This window comes from Akebia trifoliata, chromosome 5, assembly GCF_017979445.1.
Source record: "Akebia trifoliata isolate Shusen 1 chromosome 5, ASM1797944v1, whole genome shotgun sequence".
In the NCBI taxonomy this organism is placed as follows: domain Eukaryota; kingdom Viridiplantae; phylum Streptophyta; class Magnoliopsida; order Ranunculales; family Lardizabalaceae; genus Akebia; species Akebia trifoliata.
The window spans coordinates 26,398,693-26,424,216 of record NC_141379.1 but is presented as its reverse complement, the minus strand read 5'-3'; the positions used below and the strand labels follow the sequence as shown (position 1 = coordinate 26,424,216).

The following is a 25,524-nucleotide window of genomic DNA, read 5'->3' as shown; positions in this document are numbered from 1 at the left end:
TGGTGTGCGCGTGCCACAAGTAAAATGCATACACAGACATGCACGCGCCACCACATTAAGATGTCCCCCGTGTCACCCCTACTGACGTCACTCCAGCATTAATCTATGAAAATTTCTATCATTAATACAAACAAACACCATTTCTTCCCTTCAATTCCCTTCATTTGCAGTGATTTTCTTTCACCACTTCCACTCTAATAAATCCAATTCACATTTGGATCATCAGTAACAACGTTAAAAACATGGAATCCAGTCCAAACTACTGAAAATTTTAAATCAAATTGGCATTTAATATTTAAATAGAAAACCATTATATATCATGAAGCTGCTACAATTGCGATTGTCAACAAACAAAAAAATAATAATAATAACACCATCATTTGACATTTAAAACGACTAATAAATCACACAACATTGTAACAGGTACTATTGTCAAAAATAAAGGCTTAAGCCTTATGTACAAGAAAAAGTTGCATCAACTAAGATTCTAATGAAACCTCGGATTCTCAGGACTGCAACATTGCCTAGAAATGAGATTTTAAACCTTCATTGTCGATGTCATTATTGTGCTTGATTACCCAAAGTTACTCGAACTTTGTCCTTCCATTGACATTATTAAAGTCCGTAAATTTGCCGCAATAAAATAAGTGTATGTCTTTGGAGGATACCATTTACTGTTAAAAAAACCAATAGGTATCTATCCTCATGGAGTGCAATGATCTTTGAGGACCTGCCTAGCCAGATCTAAAGCACCACTCTTTTTGTAGATTAAGTGCAAATTGTAAGCTGCCTCCCTGCGAAGATCACAATGACCTGGCTTATGAATATCGGGAAGACTTGAATCCTCCTTAGGAAGCTTTGGGATGGGGTAATCCTTCTCATGGATTGCAAGCACCTTTTCGTAATATGAAGCTGCCAAGGTAACAAGGCCAACATGCTGATATGCACGGGCAATGTTATATAACGCTTCCTGCACAACATACATTTCAATTATTATTTCGGATTTTACATGAAAGCACTTTTATGTTCTATATAATCGGATGAAGAGGAGTCACACCCCACCCTTTTTTTCCCGCCTTTGCATCTTAATGAACATCAGAAAATATTCAGAAATGCACAGAGGTATATTTATAATTTTAAAAAGTGAAGAGGTAACGTTATTATCCTGTTTAGAACATTATAGTCTTGGAAATTAGATTATTACACTTTGTTCATACTAATTAGTGTAATATTATCCGCCTCTGCTCCCAAGTGTCACATGCTCACGTATCGTACCCCAGTTTGACCTGTGACCCTCTTAAATTCATAGTTGTGCCTTCCCCATCAGATCAGTCTTTTGGGGTAAATGGTCGTCAACATGGTTTCTAAGCACTAGATTTGTATAAGTCACGGGTTTGAGTCTCCTCGAGGGAATTTTCCACCCTTATGGGTGAGGGGGAGTGTTGAGTGTTGTGTTATCCACCTCTACTCCCGGGTGTCACGTGCTCACGTATCATGCCCCATTTCGACCCGTGACCCTCTTTATATTCATAGTTGTGCTTTCCCCATTAGATCGGTCTTTTGGAATAAATGGTTGTCAACAATTAGTTGCTTAAACCATCACATCTTTACTACTATAATGAGAGAAGGGTGAATATTTTTTATGTAAATCCACAAATATGAAATATTTTTCTTGCTAAAAAACAAAATAGTAATATTTTATTCTTTAGTATGAGAATGTGATTAAAACATGGAATTCAATTGTGCATTTGTAAGTTGCAACTCAAAATTTCAGGACGTGTGGTGGCTACCCAAAATTTTCTAATTTTCAATATTACTATTACTATTTATATACGTTACATTATTTATGTAAAAAATTATGTGCATGCAAGGCTTACACCTTATGCGTCCAGGCACTAGCCAGCCAAGCATTCACCTCATACCAAAATGTCTAAAATTTATACAAATATTGTATATACTGATGAGATGATCCATCCAACAGTGATAGAAAAAGAATTCAAGTGACTTGGTCAACTGAATTTCAGTAGATTGGGTATTAAGCCAATGGGCTCAAAAATACTAAGGTTGCAACAACGGAAACATGTGTCATATTGAAGAGTCACTAACGAACCATACCTGACTGTTTTCGCAAAGGCGCATATTGTTTTGGAGGAATGCCAAGCCTTGCACAAGACATTGATGCTTGTTTTGAAGTCTAAATCCAAGGGCTAAGTTGATTAAAGCAGTCCCTGGAGGAAAAATTACAAGATAATCGTCATGATTTCTCTAAATCAAGAAAATGAAGCAATGCACATGAAATAATTTTCATACCGACACAAAGATTGATCAAAGGACTGTCAGGTTGCAATTTATAAGCTTCCAAATACTCTCTTGCAGCCGCTTGATGCTGGCTGATCAAGGTAAGTTGATGCCCAAAAATGATCATTGGTGATACACATTTTGTATGTTCAGATCTCATTCTACGCAAAAATTTAGAATGCTTTGATAACTTATTCTCCAATCTACAATATGAAAACGACACAATTTTCAGTAACCAAATACTTAAAATCACTATTAACCATTGTGCAAAAATGGCCATCATATTCAATAGTTCATAAGACACTGTTGGGCAGGGACTGACAAGAAAGAATTGGAAAATGCACAAAATTTTTGGGGAGATCGTGTTTCTATTTCTAAATATAAATTAACCCCACAAGTGTCCATGTTGTCAGATGTTGCATTGCAGGAAAATCTTCCACCATGACACAAGAAGATATTTCTTCCCGATAAGCCAAATAGATTGTTTATTCTTATTTGACATCAAGAAGTCAATGGTTTGTGGTAATACTTCATAAGCACACCTTACTTCACTATATGGTGTGATTCATCAAAACTCAAACTTAGATTTACATTTCTTCATTTATCAATTTGTTCGCAAAATCCAACATATTCTTGCAGTTTAGGTTTCACCTCCTTATTCTTTGACATCCCTTATTTTTCACCCAATTTTTTTCCATGTCTTAAATGTAAAAATGTAACTTAGCTCAGTCGCATACATGAGGAAGAGTATGGCGAAATGGTGATTGCGTTTGATCTCTTATTGGATATTAATGAACAAGTCCTGATTTGGATATTAATGCCGAAGTCTTGATGACCCTAATAATGATGGAATAAAAAATTAAGTAATAATTTCAAGGGTGTTTAAGAAAAATAATCAACACTAGTCAGAAGTATATAATTGCATGCTAAGTTTGGTGATGGTTGTGTTTTAGTAAATTGAGCTTCAAATAGAGAACATGTTTACAGAGATTTAGGAAGCCTACTTATGAAGGATGCAAGTTCAATTGATTTAGAATTAGTGAAGTTAGGTTGTTTGAGTCTAAACCAACATGAAAGAATCAAATAGAAGGGGGTGTACTTAATTGTCTGTAGAATAAAGAATTTTAAGATTTTGCAGCTTATATGTCCATGAGTAACTTTATTTTAAGATTCCTGTAATTAAGAATTTTTCGTTCTTACATTACTATTTTGGCAAAAACATGCACCACTAGATCACAAAAAAAAAAAAAATCATCATACATAATACTCGTAAATTTGATTAAGCATAGAAATATACAGATGAAAATAAAGGGAGAAAACATGAAGCATAAAGTATATACACAAAAAGAGTATAAAGGATTTTATTTATGTTATATAAAAACCAGAAGCATTAAGAAGAAACATCATCTGTTTCAAGATGGGCATTTTATTTACATTATATAAAAAAGAACTATGTAAAGTACCGTGAAATAGCTTTGTAGTAGTAATTCCAGGCAGCAAAGCTGTCAGGATGTTGCTGAACAGTGTCTCGTGCACAGTCATACCCACATGTTCGATCCGTGGTTTTGTATGCCATCTCTGTAGGATAATAAAAACAAAGATTTAACAATTTAATATGCTTGCAATCATCTTCATTTTTTTTCTCTTAAATAAAATTGGAAGCCTGCATTCAGAATTGTCTACGACTGAAGAATTTTCATGAATATGCACAAAATTGGTTTCAAACTGAAACTTCCAACTCTTAGATACGACAAAACACAAAAATAATCTTGTTCTATATTTCCTTACAAATGTCTCTGACAGCGTTAGAAGGAACTCAACAACTGGAAAAAAAGAATGTCTAGCTAAGCCAATGGATTGTTTCAATGGTTTTCAAACAAAGTCAAATGTGAACAATAGAAGACTTTTGAGATGAGACCATAAAGGATCATTCCCAATTTAGGTTTTCTTTTTGTAGTTAGATCATTTTGGGCCTTCCTTTTCTTGGCTAATTTGATACGAAGAGCCCTGTCTGATCTAAATTGAAGTTTTTTTCTTCAGACAGCACCTTTTGATTAGATTTTAACTTTGCATCATTTGTTAAGTAGACTTAAGATAATTCCCAATATCTGTACCCTTTTTCAAAGTAGCAGATCACCACTTTCTTCACTGCACTTTCTTTAAGCTAGCATGAGTTCTTACTTCTTTTGGAATTTATGCCCAGGAATGTGAAAGAGCTTAAGGGTATGTCTGATTGCACATGGAAAATAAGGTGGAAAATCAATTTCCATGGAAAATGACATTTTTCAAGTGTTTGATTGCACATGGAAATGGAAATTCATTTTCCACCCCATTCAAAAAGTCCACTAAATCATGAATTTCACTTTCCCACCCATATGGATGGGAAAATGAAATACACCCATATTTTCCATTATCAATTCTTCCCTACTACCACCACTACCACCACGACCACCATTACACTAACCTCGCCGTCGTCGTCATCGCCGTCGTTACCATCGCCGTCGCCGTCGGCTCCGTCTCCGACCACCTTCTCTTTCTCTCTTCTTCTTTTTCTTCTTCTCCTTCTTCTTCATCCCTCACCTCTTCCGCCACCACCACGTTCTCCCCCCATCTTCCTCGCTTATCTCCATCGCCGCCGCCACCGTCGCCGTCATCGTCGCCACCGCCACCGTCGCCGTTGTCGCTGTCACCACCTTCGTCACCACCGTCACCACATCCTCCCCCCTCCCTCTTCCTCGTCATCTTCTTCTTCCTCTCCCCCTCCTTTCATCTTCTTCCTCCTTCTCCTCTTCTTCTTTTTTCTCATAATTTTCCATGATTTTATCCAAGTGAAATCAAACAATGGAATTTGATTTTCCAACCCTACCTATTTTCCACAACTAATTTTCCATGGATTTCAAATTCCATGGAAAGTGACTTTCCATGCAATCAAACATACCCTTAAGATAATTCACAATATCGGTTCCCTTTTTCAAAGTAGCAGATCACCACTTTCTTCACTGCAGTTTCTTCAAGCAAAAGTGTAGCATGAGTTCTTACTTCTTTTGGAATTTATGCCCAGGAATGTGAAGGAGCTTTTGCGAAGTTGGTGTAAGGTGTACATTATGGACACTTCTTCCATTTGTTACTCTCAAATACATGTAGGGGGCTTAATTATTGGAAGCTTCAAGTAGTGGCTCAATACTGGGTTTGGATTTGGAATGTGCAGTTTTCTGACATTTTTTATTTTTTCAGAATGGTGGTTGTTTCCTTGTTTTCATTATAATACGAGATTCTGAAAAAGTAAATGTTCATTTCCAGAAAAAACAAACAAAACAAAAATTAAAAATCCTTCAAGATCAGGACTTACGAGCTTCAAGTGACTGAAGTTCCTCTTTCTTCTCAAGGGATAATGTGTTGCACGCTAACCTCAAAGTGTGTTTAATAATCTCTAGTGCTTCCCAATAACGTCGCAACGATGCCAATGCCTTGCAAAGCTAATATAATATAATATACAATGAAGTGCGAAAAAGGGTTAGATACAAATGAAGCAAATGAATTACTAGTTGTAACTTCAAGGGAAGGTCAAGAGATCCAACAAAATATACTGAGTTCCAAGCACACAACCATAAGAAATAATTGGCTTATTAAAAATAACAAAAAGTAAAAACAAACGTGCATTCTTAGAATTATGACCTAAAAAAAAGTAGACAGCAAACTCCAGAAGAACACTTCATTTTAAATTTCGACAATAAGAAATAATAGGCTTATTAATAAATAATAAAGACAACAAACATCCTTAGAATTATGTCAAGTAGACAGCAAACTAAAGAGGAAAATTCCATTGAAGGAAAGTTGCCAACATGTAAAGCTATATAACAAGGCCACTCGATTTTCCAAGTGCTTGCAATGCTGTACAGTCATTGTACTTGTGTCATACACATGTTGATGCTCTTCTCAAATAACACTTTGATTTTATAAAAAGTTTCATTTCAGCTAACATATAAATACATGTCTGTGAGATACATGGAAATTATGCTGGATAATCCAACCATTGTCCCTGCCATGGTTTAAAATATCGTACTGCTTTGGGATGCATTGTTCGATAGATACTGTTAATTGAACATTCTGGTATGAAACAAACATGAAATCAGAATTCCGATGAATGTTTTGATTTAATGTCTCAAAATGATTTAGTGTTCCAGTTTGTCTCAAAATGTTTTGGCTGAAGCATTTTAGGCTAACTGGAATTAATGAAACCGAATCAGAAATCACAAAGAGATGAAAAGTTATAAACAATCACTTTCAATGAACATTTGTGATGCCCCATGTGTTTTTGAAACTGATGGCATGCTACTAGAAGAGACTAATGAAAATGACCTAAATGTCCTCGTCATCGACCTCTAGCTTAAAAACATTGATTTTTCTCCCCAAAACTTGTCACATGCAACCTCAAGGGTAAACATTTTTAACCTCATCTCTAACCTTGAGATTTTATCTCCTTCAACCTTCAAAACATTAAGAACAATATTTGATATTGGGATAAAAATGACGGATTTTTGGGAGTAAAGTGATAGATTTATAAATCCGCATCAGTGTGAAAAAGTGCAAAGGAAACATTCAGAAAAAAGCCAATAGAAGTTGGCCAAATTGAGGAAAAAATTAGAAAATAAAAGGGAGATTTAGACATGTCCCACCCCCACTGTTTTGTCAATATTAGAGATACCCCCCTGTGTTTTGAAATGATGTCATGCCACCTTTGACCAAGATCTTCTCTGACAGACTAATATAAATTATCCATAAGCCATCTTATTCAACCTTCAAATTGCAAGAACAAGATAGGGTTTTGGAGAAGTAGAAGATCAATGGACTTTTGGGAAGGATTTTTTGGGAAAAATAATTTTTTTGGTAGAAAATCATTAATTTATACAAGATAATGAATTGAAGAGGAGGTTGAAAAAGTTAAAAACAGTTTATCTACTTGGTGTTAAGCTTGAAATGTCAGATTTTCTGGTTGAAAAATCAGGGGTTTTGGCTTGATGTTGAAGATAAGAGCATTTATGTCAACCTAGGTAAATCATCCAAAATAAATATGTACAATTTTAAAGGGAGAAGTCAATCTTGTTGTCTGTATTTTCTCTTGAGGCCACCTCGTCCCTTTCTAATAAAAAACTTACAAAAAAATTTATGCATAAATAACAAAGTTTCGAGTTCAACATAATATAAAAAAGTATTTTTCAAAGCTTTGCGAATGTATCAGAACTAAATCATCGACTAAAAGGATCAGAAATAATCATGACTTTTCTTAAAGGATAATTTTTGTCACTATAAGCTAAAACATGTTTTGTTTTCTAACAATATTTATCACTAAAATGCTTATTTTTATGAATGTTTCTAGACTATTTTGACAAATGTCGAGTTTTCATTCCATTCAAATGAATGTTTCGATTTTTTCCTCGAGCAAATCATTGCCTCAAAAAATAAAATTAAACCATGGTCTGTACCATCTGATCGATGGTGCCAGCACATTCTGACATTAATTAGCGTTGATGATTTTACCTGACATATCTATTTAGTTGGGCAATCCAGAGACCAGAATATTCAATTTCAAGTCTATGAAGTTGAATATGTCAGAATGGACTGATTTCCATCGGGATGGGTTACGGATAACTCACTGTGCAATTGAGTTGCCCGAAATGATCAACATGACGAAAAAATGAATGTAGATATCCCAGCTGCTAAAAAATCTCTCTTTTAATATATTAAGGAAATAATATATGAAGTTTGTATGTCTCAATGTTGTATAGGTGTCCGGCACCAACCAACGTTACCTTTTTACAAAAGAGTAAGCTTGCATAATGAAACGACAATAAAAAAGAAACATGATTTTCTATTCATTTTGTGTTATTGTACATCTGCAACAAAATTTTACAAATCCAATAAATTTCTGTATCTCTAATATAATCAAAGAAAATCATTTGCATGTGTCCAAATAACAGAGCATATTTCCATTTAAATGTCCAATAAGAGCATGTTTAAAATATTTTGATTATGTCATCCCCTTGGGCTGGTCATCTCAACCATTCCCTTTTTAATAAGATATCTTCATTCATCAAAAAAATATTTTGATTATGTCATGAGATGTTCTCTAAAAGTCTTTGACTTGGCTACAGAACTCATAGGAGTTAGAAATTTAATCTTATCATCCACTAAACATAACAGAGCAGTGCAGATTAAGACTGCACTTTACTTATTAAAAAACACAGACAAATCCCATTCAAGGTGGAAAAAGACATACTCACATTTAAAATTAGTCGATAATGTTCATCGTCCTTCAAGAGTTTGGGCAAAGGTAGCTCTCTTAGTGCTTGCCGCTAAAACAAATACACAGGAGCACGTCAAAATCTCAAATATGAAAGGTAAAACTTTTGAATCTTTAATGTGATCAGTAAAATATAATCAGTTTACCGGAGGCTCATCATCTGAATCATCACTATGCCAATCCAGCCCAGCAGCCAGTGCTGCAGCCTTTTTTTCCTCCTTCAAAGCTACCTTCTTTTGAAGCAATTTCTTTGCTCTTGTAGCTTTCAACCTTCACAGGATAGCATATATTTGAAAAAATATATCTTCCAGGATGAAAAGAGAAGCAAGTGGCAAACAAAATAAACTTCACAATTGCAAATGAAGTATATCATTCCAATGCATCAACAAACATCAGCATACTTTCTATTTGCAAGTACATGACTTATTGAATAACCTACTAGGTACATATTTAATGTCGAGGATATATGGAAATTGTTTTTCTTACGCACAATTTCCAACTGGCAAGACAGCGGTAATAGATTAGAATTTTTTTACTTTACAAAAACTTCTTAGTAGCATTTTTATTTTGGATAGAATTTTTTTGCACCCAAGTAAGAAAATTGAGATAAGTAACCCAAAAGTGCAAACAGGTATTGAATCCAAGGCCTGTCATTCAACAATACAAGCCCTCACCAACTCAGATGAGGCATTTGCTTTAAGTAGAATCAGACCTACTAGGAAACTACAAAAATTACGGATTTGTCATCTTAAATGAGGTGAAGCTGTAAAGTGAGATTCAAATGTAAAGTGAAACCAATACTCACATATCTGATGGAGTGGCTATTGGTCTAAAACCACAAAATATATCATCAGCATGATGATCATCCAACATTTTGGCTCTTCCTTTGAGAATGCTTGTCGGAAGCTTTTTCCTTGTTTTGACCTATTTCAAGAGTAGAAAGTGACTAATTTAAAAAGCATAAACCTTTCACTTAGAAACAAAGTAGTAGAAATGTGTGCCAGCATATCAAACATATTAGAATAAGACAAGTATCATAGGATTGTAGATTTGAATGTGGACTTCATTCCAATAAATTAGAAAACAGCAACCTTTTCTGGAAAGGTAAGCAGGGTTTTGATCCTTGGTATGTCGTATCACCCCTCACAATATTTACCACCTTGTAGAGGTGGCACCATCACATAATAAAGAGGGTAGCTTAGCATAAGAGAAAATACCCAAACAAAATAGTTGAGTAAGGTATAATTAATTGGTGAGTATACAATGGGGTATATGTGCATGTGATAAATATAGGGACCACATGGAGATGTGTCAAGAGATCAGTTTTATGGGCAGGTGATCATACTAAAAAATGGCAATTCTAGCCATATAAAAAGTGATCACCAAGTTGAATAAATATGGACTCAATTTTCACCGTCAACTTGAATACCAAATTAGATAGGGTCAGAAGTCTCAGAAGGGAATGACTTAGGGTGACATTGGCATCCATGGTTAGAGGGACATCCTCTAAAAAGGAAGTCCTTAACTCATCTCCACGTGGGCCCAATCTAATATTATATATTTACATAGAAAATAAACAGTAGAACCAGATGTTAGAGTATTGGCTGCAACTTCACCCATCACTAGAATCAAGCTTTCTTATTGTTTACATTTATTCCAAATTTTCCTCATTTGTAACTTATCATTTATCTTAAATCCTTGGATTACATGAAGTGGAATCAGAGCCCGGTTTTTTCCAGCCTAGTTTTCACTATTACAATGATTCTATGGATGATGGAAGAACACAATGGCATGGGGTTTGTATGGGTGCTCATACTGATTCTTTGCATGATGTCCATGGTAAGAAAATTGAAGATCCAAGCAGGTTGTAGCTTAAGTTACAGAACAAACTTTAGGATTGTGATGAGCGCATTAACATCTCAAAAGATGGTATAAATGAAGGTTATAACCCTTCTCACGATGGTGCTCTCTGGGAGGAGTTGAAAATGAAGGGGCAACTAATCCTAGAACTACTAGAGCTGCATGTAAACATGCGGAGAATCCATGGAGGCCAATATGAAGGTAAATAATCAATTTTGAAGGAAGGCAGCAAAGCAAAGAGTTTATAGAATGGTTAAATACAATGGGAGAATTTTTTATGACAAAGACGTGCCTAACAACAAAAGTGAAGATCACGGCCATCACTTAAAGAAACATGCAACAGCTTGTGGGGAGCACGAAGCAAGCTTGTTGATAAACAAAAAATTAATTCTTGGGAGAAGAGAAGAGGAAAATTCTTATCAAAGAATTATTTACAAATTTTTTACCATACGATGTATAACCTCCCAAAAAAAGATAGAAGCACCAATGATTACAAGGCATGTTGGTGGGCTCTGAAGTACTATTCAAGAATCTCCATAACCATTTTTTTTAAAAGAGCCCAACTCATCAACCTAATCTTTCAAATGCCAAACCCCCTCTTCCTTCAAATCACATTCTCCCATCTCATAAGGCGATATTTGTGAGAACCCCCCTTATCAGTTCACAAGGAATTAATATGAAAATTTAACCATACTACAAAACTACTCAACATGATATTATTTTTAATTAAATGGTTCCACAATTACCTTTTGGTTCAAACTTTCAATGGACAACGTTTCACGAACCGATGAAATGATTGTGCCAACAAAGTCCTCAAGCTCACCTTTAGCATGATAAATTTGAGCAAGCTGCATTTTAACACTTCCGCTAGCCCACCACGATTTTGATTGTATGGAATGTCTGTTAGTTGTTGACTCTGGAAAATAAATTTCTAATAAAATCACAAATACAATGGTATATTTATTAAAGATCAAAAAATAAATAATAATGGACTACCATTTTAAAGCCTAAGTTACCTAAATGTTTTGGAGGAGAAAGCAATTCAATGGATTCATTTTCTTTTCCTTCTTCGAGAAGAAGACGAGCTAAAGTTAGGCGGGTATCAATATTGTCCTCCATCGCATGTAAAGCTGAACAAATATGAGTCAGTTCACCAATGATTTCTCTAAGGTGTTATTTTAAAAGAAACAACTAAACTTCCAAGCATAAGATTAAATCATGACATTGCTAACTTTTAAAATCTGATGAAATAAAAGTGCATAAATTTTCTGAAAAAAAAAATTAAAAATTCAAGTATCGCTCAAAGCAACAAACATGATCCAAGGTAAGAAACCATGAGTTCATTAAGCTACAACGAAGGTTCAATGAATGTGAAAACTATTATCAAAATACATAAAGTTAAGATGATAGATAGATAAATTAGATACCTAACTAATCATAATTTATTTATGGGTCAGGATCCCTCGACTCCTAAGAATGACTCGTGTAACACATGATCCCAACCCTTCAAATGCAAAATCCAATGGTTGAGATTTTTCCTCGGGATAAGTATCTCTGAGATTTGTGTTAACAAGATACTCATAAATCTCAACCATTGGATTTTGTGTTTAAAGGGTTGGGATCATGTGTTTTTTTCATGAGACATTCTAAGGAGTCAACGGATCCAAACCCTTTATTTTACCTATGAATGAATATTATGAACCTGTTTATTTTTGCTAAGCAAGCAAGTGGACTTATGTCTAAAATTTATAATGCACATGGAAATAGAGGGAACACCCCCCACTTTGAATATTATGTATTGTTCAAAAGTCCTTGTTACAGACAATTTATAACTTCCGTTATTTTGTAAGTTTAGCTTCTAGATCTGAATTCCTCTCCATCCCTACCCTCTTAAATGCTGCAAAGTGGTTTCACAGCCCAGATATGCATCATCCAACATCAACTGTTTTCTGATTATCCTTCAAGAGGAAAGGGTCTGATCTTGACACCCTAAGAATGACTTCATCTATAAAATTTCTACATCATCGTGGAATCCTGGCGCACCACAATAAGCCACCTTGTTATAAGTTTCAGTGAAAATTTTTGCAACATGTCATTTTCACAATATTTCCATCATTTCTATATAAATTATATTAATGTTTGCATTGATTCCACTCCAGATCAACTGAAATAGACAACCAAATCAAAATTTAATATCTGCCATGCAACTAAAGGTAAAAAGGTAAATGATCAAATATATTGTTCAATACACACTAAGATGCAAAACTCAAAAGATGTTCATAAATTTATTCCACAAGGACTTCGGAAGATCACCAAAGTGAAGCAAATTAACATACGCACAAAATTAAATTTTGATCAACTATAATGTTTTGTTCTAATCATAACCAAAACCAGAATATTCCCCCCTGAAACATACCGAAATTTTGAACCATAATGGAAACGACTAATTTTATTTTCTGAAGGCCAATGTCATAAAAGAATTCAAGCTTAGTAGAAGCCAATCACACCTTTATAAAAAAATGTAATAGCTTGTGCTCTGTCCTTCAAGGATAAGTAACATTGAGCAATGTTTTTAAGTAAGAATGCCTGCATGAGTTCGAATACAACGTCTTCAGTAGGTAGGAGCATAGAAACCAAAGAATAGCAGGCATAAAACAAATCAACACTGATGCAAGTAAACGACTAAGAATTTGAGAAGCAAAAGTTGCTAAAAGTAGTGTCATTTTGGTAAATGAAATTTAATTACATCATTTATGTTATATGGCTTACTTGACTAATCTAAATGTAATTCTTAGTGTTGAAGGGAAGAAATTGGGATTACCCCCAAAATATTTTGTTCACTTAACCAAAAAGTCCAAAAGAGAAATAACAAAAACATGTAAATGTATGATAGGTCCTTAAATCTGCTGCACTTACATATTTTTAATACTAATGTAGCTCAAATTTATGATGAAACATGAATACATAGAGATATTTTTATAAAAGAAAAACTTCAAACCATTCAGAGCAAGCAACTGTAGAAGAGTTTGATAAAAACGTTTTGAAATAATTCTCATATGCTGTAGTGTGTTGGTCATGCACGGTAAAATTTGTCAAATACCAAAGATAAATTTTCCTTTGCTGGGTCATAAGTTGACAAAATTAGACTCAATTCAATAAATATTTGGTTAATATTAATGCAATGTGGAGAAAATAGACTGCCCACATTTGATTGCAAAAAGAAATAAAGTTCTCATGGAAAAAACAGGTTCAGACGGAAAATCAATTTCTGCAAAATGCCTAAACAAATATCTGACACTTTTTGGGGAAAATATGTTTCCGGGAAGAACTTCCCCTGCAAGCAAACAAAGCCTAATTAAGAAAAAATCATCGGAGTATTCATCATTACAATTGCAACATACAATTTATATTAGCAACCCAATGCGGGAGCAATTAATTAACTGTGTAACTAGTCTTTAATACCAAGATAAACTCAGCAAGAAAAGAGCTAAATGTTAAAAGAAACAAAAATGTGAAAAACGCAAGTGCTCTGTAGTTGTTCTCACATTTCCATGTCCACCATTCCCTTCTAGCATGAAATAATACTTCAAAGCTTTTTCATAGTGCCCTTGTTTCATAAATGAGTGTGCAACTTCTGTAATTAACTCAGCATGATCACCAACAAGCTCCATCTGCAAATCCCTAAAAAGAATCTACAAAGCATTTGAACATCAACATTAGAGGAATAAAGTAATTTCTAAAGAAGGAAAAAATCCAGTATTTTTTTGCTAGGCAAGCAAGGGGTTAGTGTCCAGCAGAGGTGAAGCTCTCACATACAATGGTACACTTCAACTGAAATATTCATAAAAGTAAACGTGCTCTAATTAGTTCTATATATTAGTAATTTGTTCATAAATATTTAAAAGGGAAAAAAATATGTATCATAAGTAAGAAAGTATTTTTTTTTATTTTTATAGATTATACTTTTTTTATATAGCTAAAAATTCCACTAATAAATGGTGGTCGAGATGACTGCAAGGAACAAGAAACAATATATTGTATGTCCAAACCCATCAAAGATTAACAGTTAACCATGTTACAAGCCTGTCGCAACAAACCTCAGCTTCTTCAATATTTCCAAGCCGAACTTGACAAATTCCTTCCATGACAGTTAGAGAAAAAGGCCAATGCTCTCCGGAACAGTGAACAGAGCGTGCTTGCTCAATCTGCTGAAGAGCTTTAATATAAGCATGATGTTTCATATGTATGTCAACTAGAAGAACAACCACACTCAAATCTGCTTCTGTCGAGTAATCTTTAATATATTTCTCCAGAATGCCGATCGAACGCTCAACCTGATTACACTCTAGGTACATCTGAAATGATCAAAGAAAAAATAACAAAATCAAAAAGTGAAATAGAGAAGGTTTTTGGATGTAAGTTAGAAACATATTGTTGAAGTACTGACTTGATAATTATGAAAATGGAAATATTAAATAAAAAGTTACATTATTTCTCTCAAAGAATGCCCACTAAAACAATCAGAAAAAAGAAAAAACAAAAGAAGGAAAATAATGCCCAGTATGTCACAAAACTTCTATTATATTTTTAGTTACAATCTACTGTTTAGCACTTGTACACAGTGATAGCCTTAACAATGCATACTAAAATGTCAAGATGTTATTAATGTTTTATTTTGAGGAAATCCACATTACTCACTGCCATTTGTATGGATCACCCATAAGAAAAATAAATTTGGGGCAGCTGATTCACAAGCTTGTATCATCAAGTTGCTATAATATATGTCTGCTAGTCATTAGTGAGCTTGAGCACGTACTTGGTTGCTGAATCCAATTACAACCAAAAGGACGTGGATGGCATTTCTAACTTACCCACTAATATAATATAAATATAAAAGGAAGTGATTCAGACCGGTCACCACTATATAAATACTTCTCATACCATCTTAGCGATCTGTCTTGCTATTCCAAGAAACAACATTCTTTCAAGAGAAGAAAGAAAGAAAAAACACCATTTACTGACATTAAGATACATGGACATCTAGTGAAATTAACAAGAGGGTGTCCAAAAGTATTTAGATGACAAGGAGTTGACATGACCGATAATTCAACTTGAAGAATCAGAAATTCCAATGAGCAAAAGAAGATGTCTGGTATTCAACATGAATGAGAAACAAAACCATCTGTCTAAACAACTTCCACTCTTTTAAGATCAAGGTAAAAAAATCAAGCCTCTTAGATGTTGGCAATAGCACTAACCATGCAGATGAATAGCATCAGAAGATTTGGCATTTTAAACTGCAAACTACAAGGTTTGCATGCGATGCTCTTGCTTCCAGACAGGAGTTACGATGTAAAATATGTAACCAGCAACCAGGTAATGCGTCGTTATTCTTAAAATATGTGAGACTATAAAGATATGCCAGATAAGTTCCGATTTACTACAGCCATGGTGTTAAATTTCGACATTATTCGCACAAAATATGAGAACATATATATATGGGCAAAGTAATGAAAATGTCCCTATACTCCTCAAATTTGGCAGCAAGAACCACACTCCTCTCTAAGCCTGCTTCAATAAAAGGTGAGGGAAACAAAACCGTAACCTTGGGTTCACTTAAAATTCAAAAACAACACGAGTCACTATTTTTTTGGGATACATGTTTGATGATGATGATGCATTGCATTCCAATAGACCAATCTCAATCTTTTCCCAAATTGCATATTCCTATGTAAATTAAACATAAAATCAACATCATAAATAACTTAATGCAAAGAATACGCAACTTTCAAAGTAGTACTGGTCAAAAGAAAAGCAGAATACAATTGCATCACCAATCCACGTGGTGAGTAACAACAAAGCTCAACTTGAATACATGGCAAGAGCAGAAAAAGGCAACGACTGATAATAGATAGCAAGATCAGAAAAGGGAATGACTGATAAGAAACAAAAAAAGATCAGAAGGAAATTAAAGATAGAACTAGATGGTACACCTTTGCTGTCTTCTTGCGTACTTCAACATTTTCCGGGTCCGCGCTTATTGCTTTAGAAAGACAGTAAGCAGCCTGGCGAATACTTCCTTCCTCTCTGCATCAGAACATAGCTTGGAGATAACACAACATTTTCGTTTACCAATATAGTACATGTAATTTAAACATAGAGATATGCATGTTTATTTATGTTTGAAAAGATCTTCATACCCCAACAATGGAAAATTTGCCGCTAAGATTCAAAACCATAGTTTAAGCTGATCAGCTCACCAGGAAATTGTGTCATGTCCAATCAATCAAATGCAAATGAGGGAGGGAGAGAGAGAGTTTAACTTGGTAGGTCAACCTCCTCCCTCTTGTGTGGACCATTAAGGTGGGCCCACTAACATCAATAAGCTATGGGCTTATGGACCCTATACAACAAATCACATAAAGAAGATAAAAACCTAATAAATCTAGAATCTAACGCTCCCCCTCAAGCTGGAGCAACAAATCAAACACGCCCAGCTTGGTAGATATTATGGAAAATAAACTCCCAAGCAACGTCTTTGTGAGGACACTGATTTTCTGAGTTGATGTATAAAGTAATGATCTGCTTAGTCAACACCATATCACGGATAAAATGACAATCTACTTCAATATGTTTTGTCTGCTCATGAAACACTGGGTTGCTAGCAATATAGTTGGCCGCCTGATTATCACTAATACTATACATAGACATAGGAGAAGGAACCTTAACTCCGATCTCCTTAAGTAAAGATTGAACCCATAACATCTCAGATGTTGTGTGAGCCATAACCCTGTACTCTGCCTCAGCATTGGAGCGTGCAACAACATTCTGCTTCTTACTATGCCAACTCACCAAATTGCCACCAAAAAAGGTACAATATCCTAAAGTAGATCGAAGATTTGTACGGCTACCAGCCCAATCAGCATCAGAAAAACTTGTAACTGCAAAAGTTCTAGTTAGACGATACAATATAATCCCTTGCCTGGTGATGATCCCTATAAACCGTTAAAGGCAAAATACAACACCCCAATGCAGCTATCACGGTCCATTCATAAACTAACTAACTACACCAACTGCAAAGGTGATGTTTGGACAAGTAATTGTAAGGTAGATTAGCTTTCCAACCAATCGATGATAACAACCAGCATCAGTATAAACGTCCACCTGCTTAGCATCAAGCTTGACAGTAGGATCCATAGTAGTATCTAAAGACTTGGAGCTCAGTATGCCTGTCTCAGATAAGAGATCAAGAACATACTTCCGTTGAGAAAGGCTAATACCAATCTTGGACCAAGCAATCTCAATGCCAAGAAAGTAACGAAAAAGACCCAAATCCTTAGTGTGAAAATGCTGAGAAAAATGAGTCTTCAAATCTAAAATACCATTGGAATCACTCCTAGTAATAATGAAGCCATCCACATAGACAATCAACACAATAACACCAATAGAAGACCGTGTGATAAAATTAAAATGCACAAACGTAGAGCATATGAGATGGTCCAATAGAAGTTGTGGACTGAGATGGGGCAGATGTAGCATGAGATGGTCATATGGAAGTACAACACCCGAACTGGTACGCTCATAAACAAGCAATGAAACACTAGTAGGCACATCCAGAATGATGACAGGAGTAACATAGAGAGGTTCAACAGGCGGCAATTCCCCTATCACGGAAATCTAAATCATAGGACTATAAACAATATGAAAAAAAGGGAGTGGACTTAAAAAAGTAACATCAGCACCAACACAATAAAGATGAGAAGTTGGATAATAACAACGATACCCTTTCTAAGTATTAGAATAATCCCAGAAAACACACTTAGCAGACCAAGGGAACAGTCTGTCACATACTGAATTTTCTTAAAAGAACTGAGTCATCCACAACACAAAGAAGACTCCTTTTGAAGCAATTTATGAACACAAACCACAACATTCACTGTCTCCAGATGCAAGAGTGAGGATACAGAAGCTTATGCTGACCACACTAAGCGGATTCAAGAAAAGATGGGAGTTGGCATCTTGAGGAAGCAACAACCAACATGGTACATAAGGAGTTTGTTGAAGGTGATTAAGTTTTGGTGCATTTGAGGATTGAGAGGTTTCTTAAGGGGGCTTACCATATGCGGTGGAACTACCTAATGATTTACAAATGTATCCATCTTCAATGTATTAGATTTATATTTCAATGTATTGATTTTATTCGCTTCCGCTTTGTCATTTTCTAGGGTTAGAGGGTCATCCGATTTTCAATGGTTGAGAAGAAAGAGAAGAATACATGGAGAGAGAGAGCATGCCAGGTGTAGAAAACAAGTGTTGAGAAATGAGGACTTCCTCATATCAATCCCATGTTTCTACAATGTTTTACGAGAAGTGTTTACCCTCAAAATCTCTTCATTTTTCCGTTTTTATGGCATTTTACCGATGGGTCCACTCTTTTAAAAGCCTACCAAACACTGGTGAAAAAGAAAATCCCCAATCCTTCTGTTTACAATGATTAACGAGACTGTCCGGGAATACCAACTAGGGCCTAACTCAACATTTAGTGAAATGAATTTAGTTTCAATCAAAATTTTGAAAAGAAAATGCAAGTGCTTTCCAATTGTTGGAACATATAGACGGGACAGATTGTGGAAAGAAAATGCAATACGTACAACAGACCAGAAATATAAACCACAGGGCTATGCCAGCAAATAATGAGTTCCATAAAAATAAAAAATAAAAAGATAATATATCATATTTATAAAACCAAGGGTATCATAACAACTTTTCAATATCAACCATGTTAAGAAAGCTCACCTGGACAGATCAGCAAGTCGATTCCAGAGAGGAAAATGATCCTTGGGTGCCAAATGAGCAGCGAGCATGTAGAAACTCATGGCCTTTTTCTTATCTCCAGTTTCTTCATATACAAGGCCAAGTGTATGATATGTTTCGGACAAATTTGGTGCAAGCATAACAACCTCATTTAGTACACGTATGGCCTATTGCTCAAAGTAAACAACAACAATTAGCAATAGTTAAACATGATAGCCATTAGGATAGTGACAGGCCATAGAACTACCTAGAGTAGAGAGTCAAATAGATTATTTAAATAAATAAATAAATAAAATTGCAGTAGTTGATTTGTGAAAGATTAGGATAGCTACATGACCAGGATAAAAAATAATGCACTCATGACAAGAAACTTTGAGAAAGAGCAGAACATCAATAGAAATATAATTTTCTTGAAAAAAAGCACTACAAGGCATTGGTTTATACTCATTCTTTCCATTACCAAGTTCAAATCATAAAATTCAAATAGTCAAAACATCAATGATTCTTCCAAGTCCTCTAAACAATGACCTAGGAAGAAACTTGTCGTTCATGAACTTTGAACTTCTTACTGTTGGACATGAAACTGTAACACCATTCTCCAGAAAAGTCAAAACCTGACCTTTTCTTTCAATTAGCAAAATCATGGACAACGAATTTCCCCTTAGCACTTTTAATAAAGATAGCTGAGATAACTAATGTGCAAAGGCACATTGTCGAAACCTGCCCGACAGGGTGTTGTAAGGATCCTTCTGTAATTTAAATATAAATCAAGGGGATGATAAAGATAATAAAAGAAAATTCTGACTGATAGTTGGCGGTAAAGAAATTGCAAAACAAAAGCTACTGTTCATCAACTGCAAGAGACCACTTATATAGAGTATAGATTAGTTTCCTTTCGTTTAGGAATACCAATAAACACAGCATACCTGCCTTGGACCCACATTGCAAATGGGTAATGTTAATTTCTTCATTTCACATAGCATGGATTTTGATTATTTCCACAAGTTCATGGTTGGTCATTATAATATTTTAACATTATAGCATACAAAAAATTTCACATGTATCTACTACAACATTCGCCATACAGAAAATTGCCCTAATAACCCATTATGTAGGATTGAAGGTAAATAGCAACTAATGTTTACCACAAGTCAAAAGGTTTTCTCAACGGTGGCTTGTTCATTAGTTGTGCTCATGTGAGGCATGAAAGAAAGGAATTTTAAAAGAAAAGACCAACTTGATAAACAAGAGAGGGTGGTCACTAGCAAGGGAAAATAAAAAAGGGAGGAGTTGAAAGAACAAGCCGATCGACGATAAAAATAGTATCTACCACAATCCGAAAAATAATATCTACATATTCTCCAATCTTGAAAATCTCAAGGGAATTAAATGAAGTTTTCTTAAGGAATTTCACATCATCTTCTATAATAATAAAAGAATGGCTCAAAATTGGGCTTCATAAATTTAAGTATGGTCAGTATGAGCTCACCTCAACCCACTATCTTCTTTAGTCAAAAAATCAAAAACTTATACTAGAAAAAAATATTATATACATTAAACAAACAAAATTCAATCCAAAAAATAAAATGTTGGCTCAGCCTACGTCAACTAGAAATCATGCTCAATCAATAATAATTCAAGATCTCACCTCTTCATATTGGCCTTTAGCATAAAACATATTAGCTTTCCCAAGTTTCCTACTGACTCCAGGGCTAAGTTTGTTTTTTGATCCCTTTTTTCTACCCCTTTTCTTAAGCTGCATAAAGAAAACAAAGGGTGATAGTTACTCATCAATAAATAAAAAAACACTAATCATGATCGTTGAAACTGTAGATAAAATAGGAAACATGAAATGTTTCTAGAGATTTGAGAGACATATTTCTAGAGATTCTAGATCAATAATTTGCATTTTTTCCAAATACTTGAACATAAATTTCACTAACATGTTTAAAACAACAGGTACAATAAAGAAGAAACTAAGGTTGGTATGATTGCCCCAAAGTTATTTTAAATTGGTGAAGGGGTTAAATAATTTACATTAAGGTCAAAGTTGACTCGAATAATGTCATTATTTGGGTTTGGAGGAGTAGAGAAGAATCTTGAAATTTTATCCCATGTCATCCAATAAATCCAGGATCTGATCATGAATATGAGCACCTCCTTTGATTTATTCAAAGAAACGCAAATGACAAAGTGGATTCTTAGCCCAGTAGAGCACCCAAAGCAAAGTTGTATTACCTCTAGCTCGTCACATATTCCAATTTCTCCCAAAATTTATACATTTCCCTGCTTCTAGTACAATCATAAACCCCAAGAACAATGAAAGGACATTCACTACCCACAAAGTTACCATGAATGGAAGCAAGAAGGCTCCCACTATCTTAATTTTGAAGAAATTCATAGGGTACATATTAGACTTCTTTGCATTTATGAACTTTCTTGCATTAAAATTCCTGTACCTAGAGATCTTGTTCATTTTTTTGTTAAATAAAATTGGTTAATATGGATGTACCTATAGATATAGAAGGGGATTTTACAATGACTCCTCTATAAATAGGTAAATGGAGGGAGTCTTTTTGACAACTTGACCAGGTTGAAGAAAAGCCCAATCACCAATTTCAGAGAAGTCAAAATTATGACAAACTATTCTTTCAATCAGTAAATGTTTGTGAATATTACGACTTATTTTAAACAAGAGCTCTATGTATTCAGGCATAAAAAATAAAATAAAAAGGTATGTGCAAAAACAATACATAGTTTTCAAATATAAAGCTATTAGGTAAAAAAAATGAGAAAGATAATAAAAGAAGGGCATGTATTATGTAAATTGGTGAGGAGAATTAGAAAAACCATAGAGGGTTTTTATGAGCCAAAGAATGCATCCTCCTTGCAATCAATTTGTCACCTCCCAAGCTATAGCAATCCAAGCCAAAATATTTTATGCCTAAAAGATTTGAGATACCCTTCTTTCTATGATAAGCAACAGGATCAAGGAGTAACAGCTTACTTATAAAAAAAAAAGGTGCAACAGATTGAAGTATTTTGTGGTTGCATATAACAAAATATACCACATTCCTATGTCATAGAACTCCCAAATAAAGAAGTATTACCTTCCTTGACTTCCTCCTCTTACCAAAACTCATTCCTTCCATTATTTCATCAAAGCTTGTAGTAAAAGCATCCTCTTTCCGAGACTTCTTTGCAGAGCCATCACTACCAATCCAGTTTGATATTGTTAGAATCTTTGCACAAGTATGTCAATATCTACCACTAAACGATGCTCATTTCATGAAACTGCTTGAATCATATGGTGGCACTTTTATCAAAGAGAAATATTATTTAAAGCAAAGAGGGGGGGTCATTTCCCATGTATTAAAATAAGATCATCATCTCAGCTATGTCTTGTGTTACATGAACTCTTCTAAAAGGGTGAAATACCCACATCTTACACATGTTGGATTCCAAAACTTCATGAACAATAGTGTGATATTGAATTAGCATTAACCATTGAATTATGAGTTTCACCAAACACATATTTAAAAATATATATAAATAGCAGATACAATAGTATATTTAGTATCTTGTCATGACATGAATGGAACTAGAGTTGACTCCATGGTTTCAAATCTCGTTTGACATCTCGTCCCTTTCATGAACAAGACCAAATTGTCTCGGAAGAGATAAAATATTTAATTCTAATTCGGATTACAAATATTTATAAATATATATATTTATATGTAAATAATTATATTTTTTCTTCTAAAATAAGGTAGATCAGAAGATTTTTAGACATAATATCATATTTTTGTTTAGATAATAAATATTTAAATTATAAAGAAATAATTATTTTAATAAAAAATACAATATCTCAGTTGACTTGACTGAGTTTTGTTGACTCGCCAGACATTTTCAAAATATTGCATGAGTCATCTTGTTTGTCAAATAAGCATGGTTTTAAAACTCGTTTTGACGTCTCAGTCTCATCTGTGAATGAGACAAAGCCGTCCTAGACGAGTTTTCCGATACATTTGATACGTCTTGTTCAACAATGAGAAAAAAGAATGTGGGTTTTAAATCTCGTCCGATACATTGACTTGTCTATCCATCTCGTTGGTGGACGATACCGAGACGTATAGGACGAGTCGTCTCGGTCTCGAACGAGGTTTAAAACCATGCAAATGAGATGTTGTGGAGTCTGAGATATACATTGAGAATCCGTGTCGTTTGTGAACCATATCAAGATGACCCGGGGAATATTGATTTAACACACCAAGCCTTTTGAAATTGAAGGGAGGTCTTTATGTAGATTGTTGTGTTATAAGTAAAAGTTGGTGTGATAATAGAAGCTCTCAAAAAAGAAAGGGAGGGGGATAACATACAAATACAATCCCAATAATAATTCATTCTTGGTTCAAAAGACGAATGCTAATTCTGAAATCCCTCATTCTCAATGAAATCAATAAAGAAAAATGAAGCAAATTCTACCCTAATTTTCCATTTTTAAAAAAAAGAATGCACCTTTGGCGATCGCTTAGAGCTTTGCGCTTCCTTTCAGCTAGAGCTTCATACTCGAGCCGCTCGAATTGCTGATACGGCTGGACTCCTAACGCATTGTCTTCAATGAAGTCCAACGGATTCATCTCGCCTTCGAATCTCAACTCGTAATCTTCATCTTCATCTTCAATTTCCTCTTCTTCTTCTTCTTCGTCCTCTTCTTCTTCTTCTTCTTCTTCGGTTTGGTGTTCTTCTTCGACATCATCTATTTCTAATTCGGTGGTTGCAGCAGAGGCCGAAACCTCTTCTTCGATATTGTTAGTTGTTTCCATGTTTTCTTCCATCATTGAGAAGTATGGTTTGATCACTCTAGATTCTAGAAACCAAAATAAATCAGTCACAAAATGGCCCCCAATTTAATTTGCGATTAATTGTTCAGTGCCTTGAATTGCCGATCAAATCAGCGATTTGCCGATTTTATTATAATAAAAAAATCGTTGTTTTGTTCGGCTTCTTCGCATCAGCCCTTCTTCAACCAATTCAACCTCAAGATTTCATCTTCTTCAACGTTCAAATCTCAAGAACAACGTACAGGTTTTAGGGAGACTGAAGATGACGGAATTATTGAAATACTTCGGTGTTCAAAGCAGGTTTAATATAGTACTTTTCTTCGGAAATTACTTAATTGACCCTATGTCGGAATGATTGAAATACTTCGGCCGCATTGGGTCGGGTGTTTGTCGGATTACATGTATCCTTATCCAACCTTATAACCGGTAGTCCGTATCCCATTTTTTACCCACTTTTGCTAAGAAAATTCATATAAAGAGTGTCAATTGCGAACTCATTTAATCAGAATCAGAGTCAAATACTCGTTTTCAGATCCCTTTTTATTGGAACTGATTAGAACCGGATCTAAAATGGAACGAACCGATAAGATTGAAAATTGTTAGGTTCTATCCAATGGGTATCCGTGGGTACCTGAAATTGATTTATTTCGCCATTTCTTTTCATACTATAGATATTATATTTGGATTGGGAGAAGAGAAAATATGCAATTTTTTCTCCATTTCTTCTATTTTGATTGTTAAGCACGGAAAGAAGAGAAGTGAAAGGAAAAAGGGGAGAAAAGGATAAATTTTGGTTAATTGATTATGTCCAAAAGTTGAAAGACGAGGAAAGAAGAGAAGAGAAAAAAAATTTACACTTCAATTTTGTCCTTCATTATTTTTAAAAATTTTAAAGATGGTAATATTGGGAGGTTAGCTATTGCTACTTACACCACAAGTAAACAAATGAATTTAATCTTATTTCAGAAACTTAGAGATATGGAATGAATGAGGCAAACTCAAGTAGGAGACGACCTGAGGTATCCTCTCTCTCTCTCTCCTCTATTTTTTTTTTTTTTTTAAATCGAAAAAAATCAGAAAAGTATCATTTGACCCCAAAAGGTGGTAATATTCAAACCAATGTCATGAATGGGCCCCCATTAGAGCTTACAAAAACATCTGATATTACTGATTTGAATCCATGGTTTTGGAAGAAAGTAAGGACTATGTCTGGTTTTTCTTTGGATGACAAATTGATCTTTTTAGATGCAAATAGAGCTGTTTCCGGAGGTAACCCATACGAGTTTATGAGGTAATCTACAGTTATTGAGGAAGGGTTTTTGGATTGAGAGATGTTTGAGATGTCGGTTTGACATTGAAGAAGAACAACAACACAGACATTATTAACATGTATTGTTGTTAGTTCTC

General features: G+C 34.6%; 1 protein-coding gene across 2 annotated transcripts; it reads right to left on the bottom strand.

Moving 5' to 3' along the window:
- Nucleotides 1-357: 357 nt before the first annotated feature.
- Nucleotides 358-24,390, bottom strand: LOC147401833 (tetratricopeptide repeat (TPR)-containing protein). Of its 2 annotated transcripts, none has more exons than XM_086443248.1 (18): nt 23,792-24,390; nt 22,384-22,486; nt 20,922-21,029; nt 19,256-19,440; nt 16,453-16,546; nt 14,557-14,814; nt 14,005-14,151; nt 12,967-13,045; nt 11,476-11,589; nt 11,206-11,390; nt 9,405-9,523; nt 8,746-8,869; nt 8,580-8,651; nt 5,648-5,774; nt 3,762-3,876; nt 2,311-2,501; nt 2,116-2,228; nt 358-970 (listed from the first exon to the last, which is right to left on the bottom strand). In XM_086443248.1, the coding sequence occupies exons 1-18, from the start codon at nt 24,112-24,114 to the stop codon at nt 704-706; spliced, it is 2,724 nt and encodes a 907-aa protein (XP_086299374.1). In that variant the 5' UTR covers nt 24,115-24,390; the 3' UTR covers nt 358-703. The 2 variants fall into 2 exon arrangements, with proteins under 2 accessions (XP_086299374.1, XP_086299375.1); XM_086443249.1 differs by having other exon boundaries at nt 11,206-11,375.
- Between the last annotated feature and the right edge of the window lie 1,134 nt (nt 24,391-25,524).

Excerpts from the sequence above, each read along its gene's own strand:
- LOC147401833 (XM_086443248.1), bottom strand. The coding sequence starts at position 24,114 with ATGATGGAAGAAAACATGGAAACAACTAACAATATCGAAGAAGAGGTT. Across the intron at positions 19,441-20,921 it reads CTAAAGGCCAATATGAAGAG|GCCATACGTGTACTAAATGA; the intron begins GTGAGATCTTGA and ends TTTGAGCAATAG. Across the intron at positions 8,870-9,404 it reads ATAGCCACTCCATCAGATAT|GTTGAAAGCTACAAGAGCAA; the intron begins GTGAGTATTGGT and ends TATCCTGTGAAG.